The sequence below is a fragment of the Neophocaena asiaeorientalis genome, unplaced genomic scaffold (genome assembly GCF_003031525.2).
Source record: "Neophocaena asiaeorientalis asiaeorientalis breed wild unplaced genomic scaffold, Neophocaena_asiaeorientalis_V1.1 scaffold251, whole genome shotgun sequence".
In the NCBI taxonomy this organism is placed as follows: Eukaryota; Metazoa; Chordata; class Mammalia; order Artiodactyla; family Phocoenidae; genus Neophocaena; species Neophocaena asiaeorientalis.
This window is the reverse complement of record NW_020173377.1, coordinates 5,862,835-5,886,990: the sequence shown is the minus strand read 5'-3', so window position 1 is coordinate 5,886,990 and position 24,156 is coordinate 5,862,835. Positions and strand designations below refer to the sequence as shown.

The window sequence follows — 24,156 nt, the reverse complement described above, 5'->3', positions numbered from 1 at the left end:
GTTAAGTAACATAAGAATTTCAATTTACTTTAGGTACATGCTAGAACAGAAAATACCAAGAATTTGGAAAAACAAAAAACAGGGGAAGGGAGAAAAGGACTTTATATAATTACACTTTTTTTTCTTTTTTGTGCGGTACGCGGGCGTCTCACGGTTGTGGCCTCTCCCGTTGCGGAGCACAGGCTCCGGACGCGCAGGCTCAGTGGCCACGGCTCACGGGCCCAGCCGCTCCGTGGCATGTGAGATCTTCCCGGACCGGGGCACGAACCCGTGTCCCCTGCATTGGCAGGCGGACTCAACCACTGCGCCACCAGGGAAGCCCATAATTACACTTTTTAAAGGCCATTGGTTATGAGTTTTAGCCTTGAAAATATTTTAAGCCTATCAATTCTTGAAAGCAAGTTTAATAATGTGCACAGAATCAATTTAATAAAATTAGAAGACAATTAGCAATTTTCTTTCCTTGCATGTCATATTAATGACATGACAGTGAATCAGTCACTTTGGGATGGGGCCATTATAGAAACTATCCTTATATTAAAATATGTTTACCATTTAGTTTACAATGGACATTTTAACTAAATCCAGTAACACGTAACTTCTGTGGTAATTTTCCAGTAGTTCAAAAGAATAACCCATATTATCAACTATGTTGTTTTAAAGCAATGAGAATCACATTTTGATTATTCCTAAAAGACCTAGAAAGGACCTCAGAGATAATTTCCCCTGTGAACCTCCAAACAGGCACAATTTTCCTCTCTGGAGGATGGGTAAAGTAAGAATAGTGGTGTTGCTCTCTACCTTACACTGACTATCCTCAACTGGAAGAAAAACAAAACTATGTGAAATGAGATCAATTCCCTGGCACATATCGTGGTCCACTGTGTGGAGGCTGCATCCTAACCAAAGTGCAAATAGTAAAATTCCCTGGTTAGGCTTTTACTTCCTCAACCACTGACTAGAGACCATAAGCACCAGAACTCACAGGGTTATGTTGAGAATTCCTGACAATGAAAACAGCATACTGCTCCTTCCCACCAGATAGACAGGAAAATTTTTCTAGCTATATAATAATACCCAAGTTTGAAATGTCCTGAAATGCTAGCACTTTTAGGCTAAAATTTTAAAGTCATAGTACTATTTAGTATTTGTTAAATTTAAATACCTCAACTTCTGAAAGTTTTCTAACCACTTCAATTTTCTCCTGAAGAACCCGCCTCAGGGACTCTTTGGCAGTCGTCTCATAGTTGTGTTTATCCTCCTGTAATGCTATAAGTTCCTTCCGTAAACTATCTTCTGTTTGATTCTAGGATTAAAAAATATTTATAATTATAGCCAAGTTATTTTTTTAAGTATTTTCCATTTAAAAAAACAACACATTGCAATGCTCTTTGAGTTCTATATTAAGGTACCTCCAAACACAAATTATGTTCACTCTGTATTAATTGAAGCTGTTATTTAAAAGCTGCATTAATAAATTATGCCTTCACAAATATATTAATTCACACTTCCAACAGAAAAAAAAGGTCGAAATAAACTGAAAATTTCTCTCAAGTATACAAAATGAATGAACTCTTCTACTTGCCATATTCTCTGAAAGCCACAACATTTACATTTATGGGCAAAAATAATCTCTTACCTCTAAAGGGGTCAAGCATTTTAAAATAATAACTAAACCAAATGGAATAACAGCACCCTGTGGAAAAAGCTGATTCCATGTCTAAGGCAGGAAATGTAAAAAATGAGTATGGACTATCTTGTCTGATATGACAGCAGGAAGCTATCAAAGTCTACCAGGGTTCTACCAAAAGAACTCATGTGCCAACCTGAAGAAGTTCCTATAGACCAAAGGTGGGATAACTGGGAATCAATAAGGAAAACAAATGAAATAGGTTTATACACATGAAATATATTTAAATCTAAGTTGGGGGAAAAAAAAATACTTCATTGGTCATTCTTTGGTGGATGAAAAGGAACCAAACCATTATTTTGAAATCCAGTAAATAAAGGGAGAAAATCATTTATCCTGCCTTGCCTAAAGAAAATGTATCTCAGGATAACAAAATGGTTTATGCGGGGAAGTTTCTCTTTATAGAAGTAACTCAGCTAGTAAATGAAGGAAAGATAGAATTACAACATCACGATTTTTGTAACCCTTAATAAAAGAATGGATCTAGGAAAGGATAATCAAAGACTGCTAATATCTCAAAAAGAAAGACAACTAGACACTATGGTGCTTCCTGGTGAAAGTACACAATATTATCTATGAAGTGTTGAAAGAAAAAAAAGTTGAGCCTACATCAGAGTTGATCTAAATCTGTAGGTCAAACTACGAATTTATGGTATGGAAGGAGGAGCTAGAAGAATGTTTAAATATTAATCCAGATTGAGGGAAATTATACAGAACAAATGACCCAGTTTCTCCAACAAATATCAACTATGATGGAACAAAGAGAGAGCTGTACATGGGTATTCACTATACAGTTCTTTCTATTTACCTGTATGTTTGAAATTTCCCATAATGATAGAAGATTAAAAAGAACGGTGAAAAAGTATAAACGTTTTTGCATTTATTCAAAATGACAGTCAAAGACATGAAGCCACATAAAAAAACTACGCATTCTTCTTTATGTACTTGAGATTAATACTTACTTTGGAGCAAGCCTGTAATTGGTTTCCCATAACCTCTAACCGTGATAAGAGTCTATCTTCATCTATTAAAGCCTGTTGATGAAAAATTAAGTATCAGTAAAATCCCAGAGTAATAAAAAAAAATATATCAAAAAGGTTGCTACTGCCAGAAAAGATCTAAAATCATAACGCTGACCAACATCCACTGAAAAATGCTAAATGTTCATTATTTGTTCATTAGGAAATAACTTTGCCTTTGCTTGCCACAAAATTTTAGTTTTAGCTTAATCAACAGCTAAGGGATATTAAACTGTGCTTAAATGCTTCTTGAATATAAAGGCAACTGGAATACCTGCCAACTGGTATCTGAAGCCTCCTGGGTGATGGCTAGTAGCCGCTGAAGCGTGGCTAACTTCTGTTCCAACATCTGTTCCCGATGTAAGGCCTCCTAATATTATAAATCACAAAAGAAATTCTAATAAACTCAGCATGATACCTTTGAAGAGTAATCAATTTTTAGCACATTCTGAAAATATTCTCATATTACAACCCACAGTGTATCTTACTTTCAAATCTGATAAATCTACTTTGTAAAATATATTTAGGCCACATCATTATAGCCTCATTTGTTGAGCTGTGAGTAGTGCTATTAGGGGTGCTCTAGTTGCAACTTCCACTATAACAGAAAACAGGTCATCTGTTTTTGTTTTTTTACTTGTAATTAACAAGAGTCTAAAAAACCAAAAACCTAGGGCTTCCCTGGTGGCACAGTGGTTGAGAGTCCGCCTGCCGATGCAGGGGATGCGGGTTCGTGCCCCGGTCTGGGAAGATCCCACATGCCGCGGAGCGGCTGGGCCCGTGAGCCATGGCCGCTGAGCCTGCGCATCCGGAGGCTGTGCTCCGCAACGGGAGAGGCCACAACCGTGAGAGGCCACAACCGTGAGAGGCCTGCGTACCGCAAAAAAAACAAAAACAAAAAGAAACCTAGAGTAGAAAATCTGACAAATGCTTTAACCCTGCATTTTATATATACACATTTAAAAGTGAGAGAGAGAGAGAGAGAGGGCGAGGTGAGAACAAACTCATTCCAAACTAAATCCAAACAATCTGGTTAGCAGCAAAGATACTTCATAATGGCTTAGCTACATCAGTAGACATCTACAAAAGAAATAACTTTTAATTTTTCCTTTTAAAAGTGTTATATAAACACAGTGTTTTTTATATATATATATATATAAAGAGAGAGACAGCTTTATTCTCACAGTCTACTCCATTTTCAGGTGTTCTAATTCTCTCTGTGACTGTAAAACACTTAGCCATAGTCGAATATGCCAAATATAAGTAAGAGTCCACCAAGTGTTAGTTCAATGTAATTAAGGGGTCAAGGAGTTATATAACTATTTGGCAGCTCCAAAGGAATATTTTTACAGAGAAAGACACTGGCAAGCAAAGCCTTATTTCTAGGTCACTTGTTAACATTTGATAGCTGTTAAGAGGGTCTCCATCACTGGAAGTCAAGGTGAAAATGCTCACACAGCATTCAGTTGCGGTTTTGGCACATCTTTAAATTCACTTTCTTCTATTTCTGTCATTATCCCAAGAAGAACATTTACTACCATAATACCTCTGAGCCACCTCAACTGAGAAGTATATACTTCAAACATAGTATTTGAGGTTTAAAGCATTCATTTGTTGCTCTCCGCATCCTTGATAAATAATGATTAGGGAAAATTTGGTCTAATTAGAGTCAGAGGTACTGCTTTTTTTTTTTAAATAAATTTATTTATTTTATTTATTATTTTTGGCTGCACTGGGTCTTAGTTGCTGTGCACGGGCTTGCCATTCTTCGTTACGGTGTGCGGGCTTCTCATTGCGGTGGCTTCTCTTGTTGCGGAGCACAAGCTCTAGGCGTGCGGGCTTCAGTAGTTGTGGCTCGTGGGCTCTAGAGCGCAGGCTCAGTAGTTGTGGTGCACAGGTTTAGTTGCTCCATGGCATGTGGGATCTTCCTGGACCAGGGCTCGAACCCGTGTCCCCTGCATTGGCAGGCGGATTCTTAACCACTGCGCCACCAGGGAAGCCCCAGAGGTACTGCTTTTTAATATAACTCTAAAAGTACAGATTAAGGAATCTAATAAAAGTCATTCCGCCTCAGAACACACATTAAAACACAGCTTACACTTAAAAGGGACTAGGTGCCAAGTTTATTTTAAACTTCTAAAACATTCCTAATATCCAGGAAGTTACACTAATGCTGCAAAAAGTTTTACTTAAAAACAAAGCCACCAAACAACCACTACTTCCACTAGATGGTGTAATTTCTCCTTTTTTACTCAATTCCATTTAGAGTTTCATAACTCCATGAACCACATCCTAACAGAAATCTAACACTTCCAGGAACGGGCTTTTAGTTCTAAGGCATGAAATGCATCTATTTCAGTTTTTATTCAAAAGATTTACAACTTATATTAGAACTTCAGCAATTCAAAAAGATGTATACAGAAAAGACAATCCAGTATAATTTTCCCTCAAAGAATTAGAAAAAGAACAGTGAAAGACTATGCCATTATGAATATTCAAAGAACTGACAAGAAAGTTGGAAAGAGTACTGGAGTGAGTCAGAACATTAGATTCACAGTCCATGTTGACTAGTAACTGTAGTATATAGCCCTTGGAAATCATTTTACCATATTTCTCATATGAAAAGTGAAGGTTAGAACAGATTAATCTCAAAGTCTTCTTCTACCTCTAAAAATAAGAGAGATTGGGCTTCCCTGGTGGCGCAGTGGTTGAGAATCCACCTGCCAATGCAGGGGACACGGGTTCAAGCCCTGGTCCGGGAAGATCCCACATGCCACGGAGCAACTAAGCCCGTGTTCCACAACGAATGAGGCCACACGCCACAACTACTGAGCCTGCATGCCACAACTACTGAAGCCCGTGCGCCTAGAGCCTGTGCTGCACAACAAGAGAAGCCACCGCAATGAGAAGCCCGCACACCACAATGAAGAGCAGCCCCTGTTCACTGCAACCAGAGAAAGCCTGCGCACAGCAATGAAGACTCAATGCGGCCAAAAATAAATAAATAAATTTTAAAAAAATAAGAGAGATCTAGGTCAATTAATGTGACTTCCTACTGAATGGTAAACAACTACTAACATTTACAGCATACGTTCTATGTGCCAGCCACTGTTCTAAGTGCTTTACATGTATTAATTCTTTTTATTGTTTGTTTTGTTTTGAATATTTATTTATTTGACTGCGCTGGGTCTTAGTTGTGGCACACAGGATCTTCGTTGCAGCATGTGGGATCTAGTTCCCTGACCAGGGATCGAACCTGGGCCTCCTGCATTGGGAGCTCGGAGACTTAACCACTGGACCACCAGGGAAGTCCCTTGCAGCTTGTGGGATCTCAGTTCCCCAAGCAGGGATCAAACCCGGGCCCTCGGCAGTGAAATCACCGAGTGCTAACCACTGGATTGCCAGGGAATTCCCTGCATTAATTCATTTATTCTTTACAATTCTGTGAGGTAAGTGCTATTATTATACACATAACATAGATGAGGAAAATGAGGCACAAACAACTTCCCCAACAGGTCAGAAGTTAAAGCCAAAGATCAAATCCAGGGAATTCTGGCTAGAGTCTACCTACATTCGTAAATTACTAAACTGCAAGTGTGTAAAACCACTTTTCAATCCACCATTACATTATGCCCAGTGGAAGGTAAGATCTGATTAATGCATTGATAATTTTCACAGATGTGTACATTCTTAACTGAGGTAGAACTGCTCTTAGTGATTGACCTATAAAAGAATGTAGGGACACAGGATCACTGGTTTGGTCCTATCATTTTAAACAAAAGGCAACTGAAGACCTACATATGTAAACTGACTCACCCAAGGTCACAGAACTCATTGAGTAGGAGCCAAGATAAAAACCTCAATCTCTAAACTCCTGATTCAGGGTTTTCCTTAATCATGCTCCCTCACTAGAATAATAAGAACCATAATCCGGTCTAAATCTACCAAACTCAGAAAAAAAAAAAAAAAAAAAAAGAACCACCACTTGTTTTCTTTAAATATGGCATTAACTTCTTCAGGAACCCATTCTAAGTATCTGCCCTACCAAGAGATCTTTCTACAGATTGAGCAGCACAGAACAGTAGTTAAGAGAGAGACTCTAGGTCTGACTTGTCTGGGTTCAAATCCCAGCTCAACCACAGAACTCGGTGTGTGATATTGTGCAAACCATTTAAACTTCCGTGACCCTCAGTTACTCCATCTATAAAAATGGGAATAAAATATGTACCTTACAGGAATTTTGTGAGGATTAAATGAATTAATATAGGTAAAGTGCTAAAGTCTGCTAGAGTCTGGCATATAGTAAGTACTACATAATTATTTGCTATTAATAGTTAATATTTTAACAGTTCATATTATTTGCTATTATATTTATTAATAACAACCAAAATCTGTCCGGATTTAATTTTATTTAAAAGTCACCTTTGGATAAAGAACAACTGTGGAACTTCTTCATATGTGAAGAAAAAAACTTCTCTTGTACAGAACCTTATCTTCTCTAGACTTAACAATCGGATTTTTTAAATCCTTTTTTTATAAGACCTATTTAAAATTTTTTTTTGTACTTTAAAAAGGTATTTCTTTTGTACTTGTATCCAGCCAGTATTTCTTTAGCCTATATTTGTGAACTAGCGAAATCAAATCTAAGTTCTGCTTTTAAAGACTAAGAATTCTCAAGATATATTTTACCTGAAGATACTGAGAAAGCTGGAATAGTTCCTGAGAGTACATACTTGGAGTGTTAGCAGCAACCTAGAAACAAAATGATACACCATTGACAGTCACACAGAATATTTGCAGAAGACATTAAAGCCAAATCAAGTCCTTGCAATGCCTATTTACTGAAATGTGCAAAATAAAAATTATTTTTCAAATGAACAACTTTCTTTAGTTTTCAAAATATTTCTGCTCCATGTCTAGAATTTATAAATGGTATTGTATTATGCTGATCAGTTTGGGATTTACAAGCAGGATGGTGCAACAAGTGCTACCCATGAAAACATTCCTTGATAAACCAAATCACAAACTTACGGCACAAAGGCAATACAGCCTTTTCTTTACCCAGAAATAATACCTGCTAAATCAACAGATCTACATTTTTCCCCTTTAAAATTCATTGTCAAATAGTTCTTCAACATCTCAACAAGTCACAATTTGTTTAGAAGTAGCCATCTTCAAAATGATATTTGTATGTGGGCATGTGGGGAGAAGCAAGGCACAAAATACAATACTTTGTCCAATGGCCAGAGGCAATGAAAAAAGGTCTTTTTTTTTTTTTTTTCCTTTAAACTGTAGGTAGGTTTTAAGAAGAAAAAGATGGGAAATAATAGTGTTTAAACATTAAAGTCACAGCCAAAATGCTTAGAACTCAAAGAGTATTGGAAGAAATAACTTCTATAAAGGGTTTCTCCTGGGTGTGGAATATAGAACCACAGAATTATTTTTTTTAAAAAAAGGCACTAACAGGTTGCTCTATCATTCATTTATCCATATTCTCAACACTACCCAAGCCTTATATGTTAACTTATTAGTAATGTTAACAGCATCGTTCCTTATTAAGCTCAGAAAGTCTATATTTACTAATATGCTAAGTAGAAGACAGAGAGGTGGCATTATTTTTTTAAAAGTTAGTCCTAAATCAGCAAGGCCATTATTTACTTCTGAAATGACTCTTGGTATTGCTGAAGTTGATGTTTAACCACTTTTACTTCTAAAAAAGGAATCTAACAGAGAACTTCAGTTTCAGGTAGGCTTTCATTCTTTATCCAAATGGAAGGAAAAAAAAGTAAAATGTTTTTCCCAATAGTTTAGTTACTTTACTGAGAAAACTCAACATACACTTTAATGCCAAAAGATACAAGAGATCTTTTGTTTTTTTGCTACTTAGCAATAATATCTACAGTTTAATACACCATTATTTCTGAACAAAAGAAAAATATTTTCTAACAAGTAATTACTGCAAAGTTTCTGTCCAAATCAAGTTAAAACTGATCTTCAAGAACAATTAAAGAGAAATTTCTGTAAGCTCATATTTCTGTGTTATTTCCATGTGTAGGTATATTTTGAGTAAATTATCTGGGTGCAAAGCTTTAATAAATATTTCTAGACAGAAATGCATTATAGAATAAAAAGTAGTAACTAACACTTCTTACCTTTGGCTAGGCACAAAACAAATGCTTCTAGTCTAGAGTCAGCCACTGACCTGAGATAACAAAGGCTTTGTCCTAAGAAACATCCATCCTAAATTCTCCAGTTTTTGAAGATCAGGCTAGAATAACTATACAGCTATATGCATTCTTGTATTTTTGTTACAAAAGAGAAATAAGTTTCTCGGTAAAGCATATTAAAAATGAACAAACAGAAACATTTTCAAAAGCAATATAGCTGAACCAGTTTGGAAAAAATAATCATTAGCAACTTACTTTGTCAACAGGACTTGGTAATGGAGCATGGATGACACTGAAAAGTAAAATTTAGAATTTTTATCTAACTTCCTGACAATAGAGGAAATAGAGTGTGACAGTACAAGAATATCTTAAACCCCAAAGTTGACACACTTGTTTTCATATAATTAAAAGAATGTGAATTATTTTTAATCCTTCATAAACATATAGAATTGTTAGAAAACAAGGTAATAAATACACAAACCTTTTACACATTAATGTATTTCTAAACACAAATTCAAAATCCAAAACGTATTAAATGCCCTTGCCAGATCTACTATTAATGAGGGCTATGGTGAATTCCTTGGTTATAAGAACTTCTAAACAGAAAGGAAGCACTCCTTAAATTATCCATTTAAAATTTTAGAATGTGTAAATTAAGTTCTCTTAAAATTAAATACTTCTATACAGAAAGCCTTAAAAAGCAAAGTTCTACTGTAAAGAAAGCTATAATTTGAAAATACATTCTAGTGGAGAACAACTTCAGCTAACCAAAACATTAGTACTACTCTTCTCTACCCAGCTACCTCACACACTGAAAGCTTACATGTAGTTATGAATCTAACTCAGTATATCACTTTAAAACTAAACAGTAACACAGTATTAATTGGTATTAATTGCCTTTGGGGCCTTATAAAGTACATAAGAGGCAGTACAGTGTAGCAGTTAAGCATGCAGGCTCAGAAGCTATACTGACTGGGTCCAAATTTTGGCTCTACTTACCAGGTATATAATCTTGGGCAAGTTATCTAACCACTATAGGTCTCAGTTTCCTCATCCATAAAATGGGGCTAATCATAAAACTAACCACATAGGGTTACTGTGAGTCTTAAATGTGTGAATAGAAGTAAAAAGCTTAAAAAAGTACCTAGACATAGTAGCACTTGATCACTACTACCGCTCCCATGAGAACAGAGCCGCTAAGGAAGCCAGGGTTCCTGTCTTAACAAGCACTGTAAGATACTGTAATGTGGGTTGGTAGGGTGAGTAGACGGAGCACAGAGCAAGACTGCCACCCATGGCCCCCACCAGTTGTTCCTCACTCCATATCCTAAAGGTCAATCTGGTAATGGTCTGCATGATGGTTGATTAGGTAAAGTTCCTAGATTCAACAGGTTAATCACGTGTAAGTTGCTGACAAACTGATCTTGCAGGACTAAAAATAGGGATGACAATTCTGGTTCCATTTGTAGTAACTGCAAACATCCTAAGAATATTTCAATTTAATTAGTCACAAATACACTAAGATGGTGAATAAAATGGAATATTAAGTATTAGCCCTCACTTCCCTTCTGAGCTCCCATGATATCCTGTAGAGACTCCCACTGAGACCATATAATCTCCTGCTCTACTCCTTTGATTTCACATCTGTGTTCTCAGCACTTTGAACAATTCACCTCTGCATCCCCAGAACCTATACAAGGCCCTAACAAATCTGGTGCCTAATGAAGGTTTAAAAAATTACATACAGCTTTAGTGTTTTTTCCTCTGCCTCATAAAAATGGAATAGACGTTTTAAACATAAGTTTCTTTTTCTTGATTTTATACAAGTAATACATATTGACTAAGGAAAATGTGTGAAGTAAAGCATGAGGAAATAAATAAAAACTACCCAATGCCAGCACCCAGATATAGCCATTTTGGGTATATACCTTTTCTCTGTAGATATGCACATACAGGGAAATGAACTTGAGAAAGTCTAAATAGAAGCAAATGGTATTAATGGAAGCTTTTTGTTTTTTATTTTGGCTGTGCTGGGTCTTCATCACAGTGCCTGGGCTCTTTGTTGTGGCGCACGAGCTTCTCTAGTTGCGGCACGTGGGCTTAGCTGCAATATATGGGATCTTAGTTCCCTGACCAGGGATTGAACCTGGGCCCCCTGCACTGGGAGCATGGAATCTTAACCACTGGACCACCAGGGAAGTCCCAGGAGGTTTTGTTTTTGTTTTTTTTTTAAACGAGTTTTCTCAGTGACCCAAGTACAAAATTTTCCATTCTCATGAAAATCTGGTTGATAAACAAAAGGCTAAAAATCTAGCAAAACATTCCATAATTGATATATATTTGTACTTTACAGAAACTATTGTGGATACAGGTGTATTTTGTTTGAGTTACGGAAAAAAGTTCATACGCAACAAGGAACTGTAGAAGGAAAACTTATTTAGTGTTAGGGTGGTGGGATTATAGGCAATTTTTCTATGTTTCTTATTATTTGAAAATTATTTGTGCAATAAAAATAAAAATCACGGAAGAAAAAAGAATCAGCTTTTTGAGAACGGTATACCTACTGAAGACCTTAAAAATATTAAATGGTATTCTGGCATACTTAATAGCATCTTGATTGCTAGAAAATATTAGATTACAATAAGAGAAACAGTATTCATCGTGTCCTCATTATGCACCAGGTACTACACTAAACTCTTTAAGTGTACAGTCTTGCTGAATCCTCCTCATAAAATTCCTGCTCAATAGGTACTATTATTAACTTCATTTTACAAATGAGAAAAGGGAGGCCTGATCAAGTCAGAGAACAGGTGGAGCTGGGCTTTGAACCAGACTATCTACCTCTAAAGACCGTTCTGATCTTCCTCCAGCTCGAGGATTGCCTGTTCAAAATTCATCTTCTCCAGAAAGTCAACCAGATTACACACAATGAAACTGGCAGCGAAATTTTAAATGATGCTAACATTTAACCACATAAGAAAAACCAAACAAAGAGAAGGAAAAAGGGGCAAAGATGAAAAGCACTGGAGGAACAAGAGGGATAGGAACACAATTCACTGATGTAGACTTTGAAAAAATTCATATGCCCTATCGAATGGAAGCTGAGAACAGACATGACCCTTTATGCAGCTGCTCAAAGCTTTTGAATCCATGAAAGAAAAATCTCATTATCAAATACAAACATCCAGGTCTTTAAGAAGCCATTTGTTATTAGTTGATTAATAGTTACTCTTATTTTTAAAACCTTAACTCTTGACTAACTCATATTAAAAGCTAAGTCACATTAATGTTCCCAAAGTTAACTATATTTTTAATAATTAAACTATAATTTAGAACAGGGAACAGATTAACGTTTTAAATTTAAAATGTTTAAGGGCTTCCCTGGTGGCGCAGTGGTTGAGAGTCCGCCTGCCAATGCAGGGGACACGGGTTCGTGCCCCGGTCCGGGAAGATCCCACATATCGCGGAGCGGCTGGGCCCGTGAGCCATGGCCGCTGAGCCTGCGTGTCCGGAGCCTGTGCTCCGCAACAGGAGAGGCCACAACAGTGAGAGGCCCGCGTACCGCAAAAAAAACCCCCAAAACACAAAATGTTTTAAATTTTCTGTTTTATTCAGATATCCTGAAAGGTTTAAAAAAAAACAAATTGGTAGCCTCCAACTGAAGCATAATATACAATAATTCTAATGAAAGCACTATCATAGTAATAAGAGGATCTCTCTCTGCTTCCTTTTTCCCTCTCTCTTTCCTACTCACTATTCTACTTCACCTTCAACTTACTGCTGCTCTCAACCTCCCACCCTCAGATATTTGTTTCTGCTTTTGTAGGACAGAAAATATTATGCTGGGTGTAGAAACAAGCCTCTACCATATCCAATATTCATATTTATTTATTCAAAATAAAAAATGCTTAAGTTTAAAGACTGTTTAGCTCCCTCTAACACTTCATAATAATAATCTGTGAAAAGTACAAGATCAAAATGTATTTATGCTTACATTTTAACATTTGCATTTTATGAGCAACTTTTCCCTCTCAAGTTTGTCCTCGTCTAAGTGACCTTTCCACTGCTTCATTTAAAAAAAGAAAAAACTACAGAATTGGAAAATCCCTCCAAAAACTCCCACCAATATAGACTACTAACTGTGTCAACATCCTTAAAGTCCTTTAAGATTATGACACTGGTATTAGCTTCAGAGGCAACCATAGTTTAAGAAGTCGTATACGAAATGCAGATCAAAATGAATACAATTATCACTCATCAATAACTTACATACTCCAAATATTCTAAAAAACTAATTTTCCAGCAAATATAAGTTATAAAGTTAATTTTGGAAACAAAATAACTGTGCCTCCTTACACATTATTATTTACTACATTTGTAACTAATGTGAAAAGCAATTATACTGTAGTACATTATATTCCAAAAGTACTACATCAATTTTCTAACATTATTAGAATAATCCTGAAGTATAAACAGTATACTATCATCTAGAATATTATTAACCAATGTAATTAATACAAAAAGTTCATAGCTCTATATTATACTCACTCTGAGCGGAGCCGGGCTTCCATACCATCTGGTAGAAAAAGTTTTATTGTGGAAACAATACACCCATGGGTAACTGGTTAAAACAAACAAATAAGATGGATAAAATAATTGTATAAAAATATATACCTTCATACCTCTCATGTCTAAACATATATTTTATTCTTAAATATAATAACTTCCAGAAACGAAAATAATTTTGGTGGTTTAACAACAATATTCATTCCCCTGGAGAAATGCATTCTTATCTATAATGAATCACAACTGCAAGGCAGAATCACAGATAAAATTGCTTTGAAAAGTATCCTAACGTCCAATGCTATAGCAACAACAAACCAAAGGTCATTGGAATATATGGAAATACAATTGAGGGTCGGGGTAGGGGTGAGGGGGAGATGCACTTTCTCCTCTATATGCTAGCATCAAAACCTAAGCACAACTAGTGGGGCTTCCCTGGTGGCGCAGTCGTTGAGAGTCCCCTGCCGATGCAGGGCACATGGGTTCGTGCCCTGCTCCGGGAGGATCCCACATGCCGCGGGGCGGCTAGGCCCGTGAGCCATGGCCGCTGAGCCTGCGCGTCCGGAGGCTGTGCTCCGCAACGGGAGAGGCCACAGCAGTGAGAGGCCCGCGTACCGCAAAAAAAACAAAAAACAAAACAAAACAAAACCCTAAGCACAACTAGTACCCAGTTTAAAATTTAGCCCTTAGTCCTCAATCTCCTGTCCCCAACCTATAACTCCTATCCATACCTCACAAAACTCTAAAGTTCTGTATAATAACAGCTTGGAATATGCCATTCAATACCCCATTTTATGAGCAAGAAAACCAAGACCTCAGACTAGTGAAATTGCTTCTACAACTCTCTGCTATTAAGTATCAGAGCTGTTGGCTAGAACTTAAGTCTGAAGTTCCCAGCTTGAGAGGCCCGCGTACCACAAAAAAAATAAATAAATAAAATAAAATCATGGTTTTGTTTTTTCGGTGGTTGTTTCCTCCTCCACCTCCAAGCATCTTTATATAACATTATATCAGTCACTTTGTAGATAGCTGCTTCTTCTTTTTTTTTTAAAGGCTTTTCATTTATTTATTTACTTTTGGCTGCGTTGGGTCTTCATTGCCACACACGGGCTTTCTCTGGTTGAGGCGAGCAGGGGCTACTCTTTGTTGCGGTGCGTGGGCTTCTCACTGTGGTGGCTTCTCTTATTGCAGAGCACGGGCTCTAGGCTCACGGGCTTCAGTAGTTGCAACATACAGGCTCAGTAGCTGTGGCTTGCGGGCTCTAGAGCGCAGGCTCAGTAGTTGTGGCGCATGGGCTTAGTTGCTCCGCGGTATGTGGGATCTCCCCAGACCAGGGCTCGAACCCATGTCCCCTGCATTGGGAGGCAGATTCTTAACTACTGCGCCACCAGGGAAGTCCTAAAGACAGCTTCTTACCATTGCTTCTTACTTCCTCCTTCTTCTGAAGATTTCAAGAGACAAAACCTCTCAAAAGCAGTACTTGTACAGAGCTTCTCTTTCTTTTACAGAAAAAAATTATTTTCATAGTTTAAAAGTTGATGGTTTTGGGGACTTCCCTGGTGGTGCAATGTACCATTGTGAGATGAACCAAGGGCTAATACTACCTGGGCAGTTCGAGGTTGCTGTACTATTGAAAGCAGTTAAAGATCATGTCTGACTAAGCTGATAATCTAGTCTAGTCATGCCTGCCTTTGGAAAGGTTCTTGTGACAACTAGGTAAACAGATGCATAGAAATGTTAGTAATCTTTTCAATTCGCAAAAGGCAAGTATTTAAAGCAACCTGACAAAAATGTTTCATTCTAATACTTTTATTAATGACTCTACCTAGCAGCATTTCCTAAAATGGAGTGCTAGCAGGTATTAACAAAAAAGGATTTTGGGGTCAGAAAAGTTTGGAAAATACTTGGTTAAAAGACATTTAAAGAGTTATTTATTTATTTAAACCACAGGCTTTCTCGAGAGCTTAATGGGCTTTTTGTCCATAATGAAACTCTAAAGGTTATATGTGTTTTCCAAACTTATTTGACCATTGAGAATCCCCGCTCCCCTTTTTAGGAACACTGGAACTGGCACTATGGTATAACATACACGGTATACATGGTATTATGAAGAAACTACTTTGGAAAATACTGCTCTAAAGCATTTTTTTTTTTTTTTTTTTGCGGTACACGGGCCTCTCACTGCTGTGGCCTCTCCCGTTGCGGAGCACAGGCTCCAGACACACAGGCTCAGCAGCCATGGCTCACGGGCCCAGCTGCTCCGCGGCACATGGGATCCTTCCGGACCAGGGCACGAACCCGTGTCCCCCGCATCGGCAGGCGGACTCCCAACCACTGTGCCACCAGGGAAGCCCCTAAAGCATTTCTGATGCACTTTTAAAACAAACTTTGCTCTCGAAATTCATCCAGAAACATTATTACTGTCATACTGCCAAGATTCAAAAACAAAATTAATTGTAAAACACAATTTTAAAGTTTTTTGGGTGGGGTAAGGAGGCTGTAGGGACACTGCCACGTTAAGTGTACACATGTATTGTAAGCTAAATGCAAATTTCAGAAACGTTAAAACATGAAAAACATGTGTTGAGGGAAAACAAGGTATCTGCAGAGAAAAATCTGCAATTACCTGCTGTATTTATGGCACTTTATTAAAAATCAGAATTAAGACTATACAAGCTGACTGCCATTTAAATGAGTTCTTTCTCTATTATCTTATACAGATTATTTATTTTGCTTTTGAGTTAATATATTTACTTTATGATATACAGTCAGCCTTTTCTATTACCTCTTTAACATACACCACTTAAAGAACCAAGGTTCACTGTGATAAGTTTAAAAACTGTTTAAGATCCTGGACTGGGAGACTGAAACTACTAGTATGTTGGAGTCTGGTTCTGTCTCTTTCCCTGCATTGAGTAGGAAGGTCAATACTACAATCTACTTGAGTAGGTTGAAGGGTCTCTTGAGATGACCGGCAGTAACGGGAAGTAAAACTCCAGAAACATTAAAAAAAAAAACAAGACCCAAATGAGAGATTTTAACATTTCCAGGATGGGAAATTATTCATATGATTGCCTTTTTAAAAAATAATTAATTTATTTATTTTTGGCTGCTTTGTGTCTCCATTGCTGTGCTCTGTCTTTTTCTAGCTGCGGAGAGTGGGGGCTACTCTTTGTTGCAGTGCGCGGGCTTCTCATTGCGGTGGCTTCTTTTGTTGCGGAGCACAGGCTCTAGGCGCATGGGCTTCAGAAGTTGTGGCTCGCGGGCTCTAGAGCGCAGGCTCAGTAGTTGCGGTGCACGGGGTTAGGTGCTCCGAGGCATGTGGGATCTTCCCAGACTGGGGCTCGAATGCTTGTCTACTGCATTGGCAGGTGGATTCTTAACCACTTTGCCACCAGGGAAGTCCCTCTAGTTGCCTTTTGACTGCAATCGAAAACGAAAGTTACCAAACCTTCATTCTGGTATTTTTTGCTACATAAAGCTTCTGATTCTAAGACTGTTTTTTTTTTTTAAGGTTAGAAAAGAGACAGGGCAAGTTAGCTGGATAGACAAGTACTCTTCAAATTAAGAAAAAAATTTTTTTAACTTGAAGTATAGTCGATTTACAATGTTTTGTTAGTTTCTGGTATACAGCAAAGTGATTCAGTTATACATATACGTACATATTCTTTTTCATATTCTTTTCCATTATAATTTATTTTAGGATATTGAATATAGTTCCCTGTGCTATACAGTAGGACTTTGTTGTCCATTTTATATATAGTAGTCTGTATCTGCTAATCCCAAACTCCTAATTTATCCCTCCCCACCCCCTTTCCCCTTTGGTAACCATAAGTCTTTTTTCTATGTCTGTAAGTCTGTTTCTGTTTTGTAAATAAATTCATTTGTGTCATATTTTAGATTCCCACATACAAGTGATATCATATGATATTTGTCTTTCTCTATCTGACTAACTTCACTTAGTATGATAATCTCTAGTCCATCCATGTTACTGCAAATGGCATGATTTCATTCTTTTTTATGACTGAGTAGTATTCCATTGTGTATATATACTACATCTTCTTTATCCATTCATCTATCGATGGACATTTACGTTGCTTCTGTTTACGGTACATGGGTTACTGTAAACAGTGCTATGATAAACACTGGGGTGCACGTATCTTTTCAAATTATGGGTTTTCTGGAGTTTTCTCCAGATACATGCCCAGGAGTGGGATTGCTAGATCCATATGGCAACTCTTTTTTTAAGGAACCTCCATACTGTTTTTCCATAGTAGCTGCACCAATTTGTATTCCCAACAACAGTGTAGGAGGGTTCCCTTTTCTCCATACCCTCTCCAGCATTTGTTACATGTAGGCTTTTTAATGATGGCCATTCTGACCAGTGTGAGGTGGTACCTCACTGTTGGTTTTGATTTGCATTTCTCTAATAATTTGCAATGCTGAGCAGCTTTTCATGTGCCCCTTGGCCATCTGTATGTCTTCTTTGAAGAAATGTGTATTTAGGTCTTCTACCCATTTTTTGATTGGGTTGTTTTTTTGTTGAGTTGTATGAACTGTTTGTATATTTTGGAAATTAAGCCCTTGTCGGTGGCATCGTTTGTAAATATTTTCTCCCAGTCTGTAGGCGGTCTCTTCATTTTCTTTATGGTTTCCTTTGCTGTGCAAAAGCTTATAAGTTTGATTAGGTCCCATTTGTTTATTTTTGCTTTTGCTATTGCCTTAGGAGACTGACCTAAGAAAACGATGGCACGATTTATGTCAGAGAATGTTTTGCCTATGTTCTCTTCCAGGAGTTTTACGGTGTCACGTCTTATATTTAAGTCTTCAAGCCATTTTGAGTTTATTTCTGTGTATGGTGTGAGGGCGTGTTCTAACTTCATTATTTACATGTGGCTGTCCAGCTTTCCCAATACCACTTGCTGAAGAGACTGTCTTAGAAAAACTTTTTTTGAATTGATATTCTATCATCCTGTCTTCATTTGTGAGCTGGAGTTCAGTGATTAAAAGAAACATTTTCTTCAACTACTTGTTTATCTCAGGTATAATTCCTACAGGAAAGGTAACACAAATGCTTTATTCTTCTGTTTTCAGAATGAGAAATGGGTTTCCTAAGTTCTTCCAGAGGTGATCAAATCTTTTTTTCTTTTTTAGTTTCATTGTAACTTTATGGATTTGAACATATTTGACATATTTCAATCCACTGCTCTTATTATTGCTTGATACTCAAATTGTCTAATCTTTAATCAGCCAAAATTCCACGTTAATTCCTGAGTCCTTCTAACAGAAACTCAGCAGTCTAAGAGAACTCCATTGCTTCCTGATATAACAAAAATCTTATGAATTCAATTTATACATTTCCTGCCCTAGATTCAGAGTCAGCTATTTCCCAGAGAAGTCCTCTTTCGACCTATTTATTTGATGGGAGGAATCCTTTCTCTAGGTATGTGGATTAATTTGCTACTTCATTTCTCTCGGAGTGATATTGCTTGTTGGTTTATCTTTTGACTTGGTTGGTTCTTTGGCTTTACCTGTTGGCTCAATATTCACTGAAAACATGCTGGCTACAAAGGAGCATGCTGGGAATGACAGGAAAAACCAAGAGGACTACAACCAGGTCCTTGTCCTTGAGATTTCAATTCAGTTTGTAGACAGAACTAGAAATATCTAACGTAACAACAAAGGGGGAAAAATGCTATAAAGCACTGTGGGAATTTGAAATGGACAAGGGCAGGGGCATTTATGAAGAGGGTAAAGAAAAAAAAAGAATAGGATTTCAAAAGCTATAAATGGAAAGGCAGAGAGAGTGGCATGAGCAAAGAAAAAGAAAACGAGAAGGATGTGAGAGAGCTGCACATCTAATGAGGGCAGCTGGAGGAGATTGGAGGGAGGGGGTAAAGAATATATTTCAAGGCCCTTTAGGTGCCAGTAGTTAACATGTATAGGCGCTAAGCACACTATACATGTTAACTACTTATGACAAACCACGTAAATAGTTATTTTTATGTTCTATTTTTACAGATGAGGCAACTAAAGTCAAAGAAGCTAAACTTGCTTGAGATCTGATTTTGGCAAGTGGCAGCGCTAGTATTCAAAGAGTTTCTTCTCCCTCTTGCCTCTAAATAACGTTGCTTAACATACATTAAGGGAAGTAATGGGAAATAAAATCAAAAGGTTGAATTGGATCCACATTTTTGAGGGTCTCAAGTGTACAGGTAAGCATTTCAGACTTTATTCTACAGTATGACACAGCAACTTAAGGCTTCTAAAAGCAGGAGAATGACATGAATAAAGCTGTAACAGAAGAATATTCTGGAGGCAGTGGGTTGGCAAAATATGGTGGCCAGAAGTGGAGAGCTACTGTAACATTCTAGGTTGGCATCAGGAAAAACAAGTAGTAGCAGGGAAGGGAGGCAAATGGTGTAGGTGACAACTGCTAAAGGTAAAGAAGAGACAGGATTCAGAAAAGATACCAATATTCTGAGCTAGAGTGTTTACAGAGTGTTGGAGCAATAAATGAAATCGGTAAGTTAGTGGATTGCTCTAGTTTGAAGATGGGAATTAGGCTTTGTACAGAGTAATTATAAGGTGAAAGTAGGACATTCAAGAGGAACCAACCAAGCAAGCAGCTGGAAATACAGGTACAGAGCCAGGAAGTAGAGATTCACAGCAGACAACATGAGAAGGGAAATTTGGGACTTGAAGATAAGGGAAAGCACATAAAACAGTTGCCAGAAACTTAACAGAGCAGAGTTCTTAAACCTAGTTGTCCAAAAGAACAACCCAAGGCTTTTTAAAAATAGGTATGCCTAATAGAGGGAACCTACGTCAACATAATAAAGGCCATATATAACAAACCCACAGCCAACATCGCCCTCAATGGTGAAAAACTGAAACCATTTCCTCAAAGAAGAGGAACAAGACAAGGTTGCCCACTCTCACCACTATTATTCAACATAGTTTTGGAAGTTTTAGCCACAGCAATCAAAGAAGAAAAAGAAATAAAAGGAATCCAAATCGGAAAGGAAGAAGTAAAACTGTCACTGTGTGCAGATGACATGATACTATACATAGAGAGTCCTAAAGATGCTACCAGAAAACTACGAGAGCTAATCAATGAATTTGCTAAAGTAGCAGGATACAAAATTAATGAACAGAAATCTCTTGCATTCCTATACACTAATGATGAAAAATCTGAAAGAGAATATAAGAAACACTCCCATTTACCACTGCAACAAAGAGAATAAAATACCTAGAAATAAGCCTACCTAAGGAGACAAAAGATCTGTATGCAGAAAACTATGAGACACGGATGAAAGAAATTAAAGATGATACAAACAGATGGAGAGATACCATGTTCTTGGATTAGAAGAATCAACATTGTGAAAATGATTATACTACCCAAAGCAATCTACAGATTCAGTGGAATCCCTACCAAACTACCAATGGCATTTTTCACAGAACTAGAACAGGGCTTCCCTGGTGGCGCAGTGGTTAAAAATCCGCCTGTCAGTGCAGGGGACACGGGTTTGAGCCCTGGTCTGGGAAGATCCCCACATGCCACGGAGCAACTAAGCCCATGCACCACAACTACTGAGCCTGTGCTCTAGAGCCCGCAAGTCACAACTACTGAGCCTGCGTGCCACAACTACTGAAGCCCACACACCTACAGCCTGTGCTCTGCAACAAGAAAAGCCACCGCAATGAGAAGCCCGTGCACTGCAACAAAGAATAGCACCTGCTCACCGCAACTAGAGAGAGAAAGCTTGCGTGCAGCAACGAAAAGCCAACACAGCCAAAAATTAAAAAATAAATAAACAAAGAACTAGAAGAAAAAAATTCACAATTTGTATGGAAACACAAAAGACCCCGAATAGCCAAAGCAATCTTGAGGAAAAAAAATACAGCTGGAAGAATCAGGCTCCCTGACTTCAGACAATATTACAAAGCTACAGTAATCAAGACAGTATGGTACTGGCACAAAAACAGAAATATAGATCAATGGAACAGAATAGAAAGCCCAGAGATAAACCCACACACATATGGTCACCTTATCTTTGAAAAAGGAGATAAGAATATACAATGGAGAAAAGACAACCTCTTCAATAAGTGGTGCTGGGAAAACTGGACAGTTACATGTAAAAGAATGAAATTAGAACACTCCCTAATGCCATACATAAAAATAAACTCAAAATGGATTAAAGACCTAAATGTAAGGTCAGACACTATAAAACAGAGAAAAACATAGGCAGAACACTCTATGAAATAAATCACAGCAAGATCCTTTTTGACCCACCTCCTAGAGAAATGGAAATAAAAACAAAAATAGGACTTCCCTGGTGGTGCAGTGGTTAAGAATCCACCTGCCAATGCAGGGGACACAGGTTTGAGCCCTGGTCTGGGAAGATCCCACATGCCATGAAGCAACTAAGCCCATGCGCCACAACTACTGAGACTACACTCTAGATCCCACAAGCCACAACTAGTGAGCCCTGATGTCACAACTACTGAAGCCCGCACACCTAGAGCCCATGCTCTGCAACAAGAGAAGCCACCTCAATGAGGAGCCCGCGCACCACAACAGTAGCCCCCGCTCTTCACAACTACAGAAAGTTTGCATGCAGCAACAAGACCCAACGCAGCCAAAATTAAATAAATAAATAAATTTGCATATTAATAAAATAAAAACAAAAATAAACAAATGGGACCTAATGAAACTTAAAAGCTTTTGCACAGCAAAGGAAACCATAAACAAGACCAAAAGAGAAGCCTCAGAATGGGAGAAAATATTTGCAAACTGACAAAGATTAACCTCCAAAATCAACAAGCAGCTCATGCAGCTCAATATCAAAAAAAACAAACAACCCAATCCAAAAATGGGCAGAAGACCTAAATAGACATTTCTCCAAAGAAGATACAGATTGCCAACAAACACATGAGAGGATGCTCAACATCACTAGTCATTAGAGAAATGCAAATCAAAACTACAGTGAGGTATCACCTCACACTGGTCAGAATGGCCATCATCGAAAAATCTACAAACAATAAATGTTGGAGAGGGTGTGGAGAAAAGGGAACCCTCTTGCACTGTTGATGGGAACGTAAATTTATACAGCCACTATGGAGAACAGTATGGAGGTTCCTTAAAAAACTAAAAATAGAACTACCACATGACCTTAATAAAATAAAAACAAAAATAAACAAATGGGACCTAATGAAACTTAAAAGCTTTTGCACAGCAAAGGAAACCATAAACAAGACCAAAAGAGAAGCCTCAGAATGGGAGAAAATATTTGCAAACTGACAAAGATTAACCTCCAAAATCAACAAGCAGCTCATGTTTATACAGCAGAAACTACCACAACATTGTGAAGCAATTATACTCCAATAAAGATGTAAATACATACATACATACAAAGGGAAACAAACAACAAGAAAAAAATAGGTATGCCTAGGTCCCACACCTAACAAGTCTCCTTCTTAGGGCTGAAGGGTGGGATCCACACATGTGTAGCTTTACAAAGCTCTGCAGGTTAATTCTGGTGCATATCCTGGGTTGAGAAGCCATCTTTTATTTATTTATTTTATATATTTATTTATTTATTTATTTTTGGCTGTGTTGTGTCTTCATTTCTGTGCGAGGGCTTTCTCCAGTTGCGGCAAGCGGGGGCCACTCTTCATCGCGTTGCACGGGTCTCTCACTATTGTGGCCTCTCTTGCTGCGGAGCACAGGCTTCAGACGCGCAGGCTCAGTAGTTGTGGCTCACGGGCCTAGTTGCTCCGCGGCATGTGGGATCTTCCCAGACCAGGGCTCAAACCCGTGTCCCCTGCATTGACAGGCAGATTCTCAACCACTGCGCCACCAGGGAAGCCCGAGAAGCCATCTTTTAAATGAACAAAAGAAGACTGCCATGCCATCAGACAGATTCTCTCAGTCAATCTGGCAAATTTGGCACATTCTGTGTTGAATCAGCTTTGTGATTTCCGCTAGTAGCAGGAAAGTGGAAGTATGTAAAGCTTATGGTGAAAGTTTCCAAGAGCTAGAAATAAGCAAAACAGCATGGCCAAAAATCACGGAGTAGTCAAGGAGTTGGTGAGAGTACCTCTGAAATGCCAATGATGGGTTCCAAAGGACAGATGGGTAAAGAAGCCTGGGGCTGAAGCTACTGAGAAAGATGGGCAAACTTGATGGCAAAAAAAGATGGTGCAAATGATTGGCAAGGGTTTCAGTAATAATTAAAGCACCTGACCCTGAGCTAAGCACTTTATGTTCACTCTTTCAGTGTTCACATTGAACACTGTGCCACAATGTGAACACTCAATATTATACCACAAACCTTGAGACAGTTAGTAGTATCACGAGTCCCCTTTTACAAGATGAGGAAATTAAAGCTGAGACAGGTTAAGGAGAGGTAACTGAGTCACAGCAGAATAAAAAGGGCAGTGGGTAACAAGAAGGTTGCCAATACCCAATCCTCATATAAGCCTCCAGATTAGGAGGAAGGTTGTCAAAATCTTAGTTGAGATGAGGTGGTAGAAAGAACTTTTGTAAAATGGCAGATAAAGAGTTATGAGACGTTTGAAAGTTTATTCAACCAGTATGTGCCAGGTTAGGTGTGGAGAGTCTACAATGAAGACAGACACACTGCCTGTTCTTGAACAGCTTACAGGTTAGTGAGGGAGGCAACCATACAAAGAGGACGAGTACAGTGTGCAA

General features: G+C 38.0%; 1 protein-coding gene across 20 annotated transcripts in view; it reads right to left on the bottom strand.

The window, feature by feature from the left end:
* SLMAP (sarcolemma associated protein) overlaps window positions 1-24,156 on the bottom strand; it is a 146,833-nt gene that overhangs the window by 57,038 nt on the left and 65,639 nt on the right. For all 20 annotated transcript variants that reach the window (XM_024746290.1, XM_024746288.1, XM_024746295.1 and 17 more), the window contains 6 exons: window positions 13,425-13,497; window positions 9,132-9,168; window positions 7,399-7,461; window positions 2,984-3,079; window positions 2,653-2,724; window positions 1,166-1,306 (listed from right to left, as the gene is read on the bottom strand). In XM_024746290.1, coding sequence (XP_024602058.1) covers window positions 1,166-1,306; window positions 2,653-2,724; window positions 2,984-3,079; window positions 7,399-7,461; window positions 9,132-9,168; window positions 13,425-13,497 — 482 coding nt within the window. The remainder of the gene's footprint in view (window positions 1-1,165; window positions 1,307-2,652; window positions 2,725-2,983; window positions 3,080-7,398; window positions 7,462-9,131; window positions 9,169-13,424; window positions 13,498-24,156) is intronic.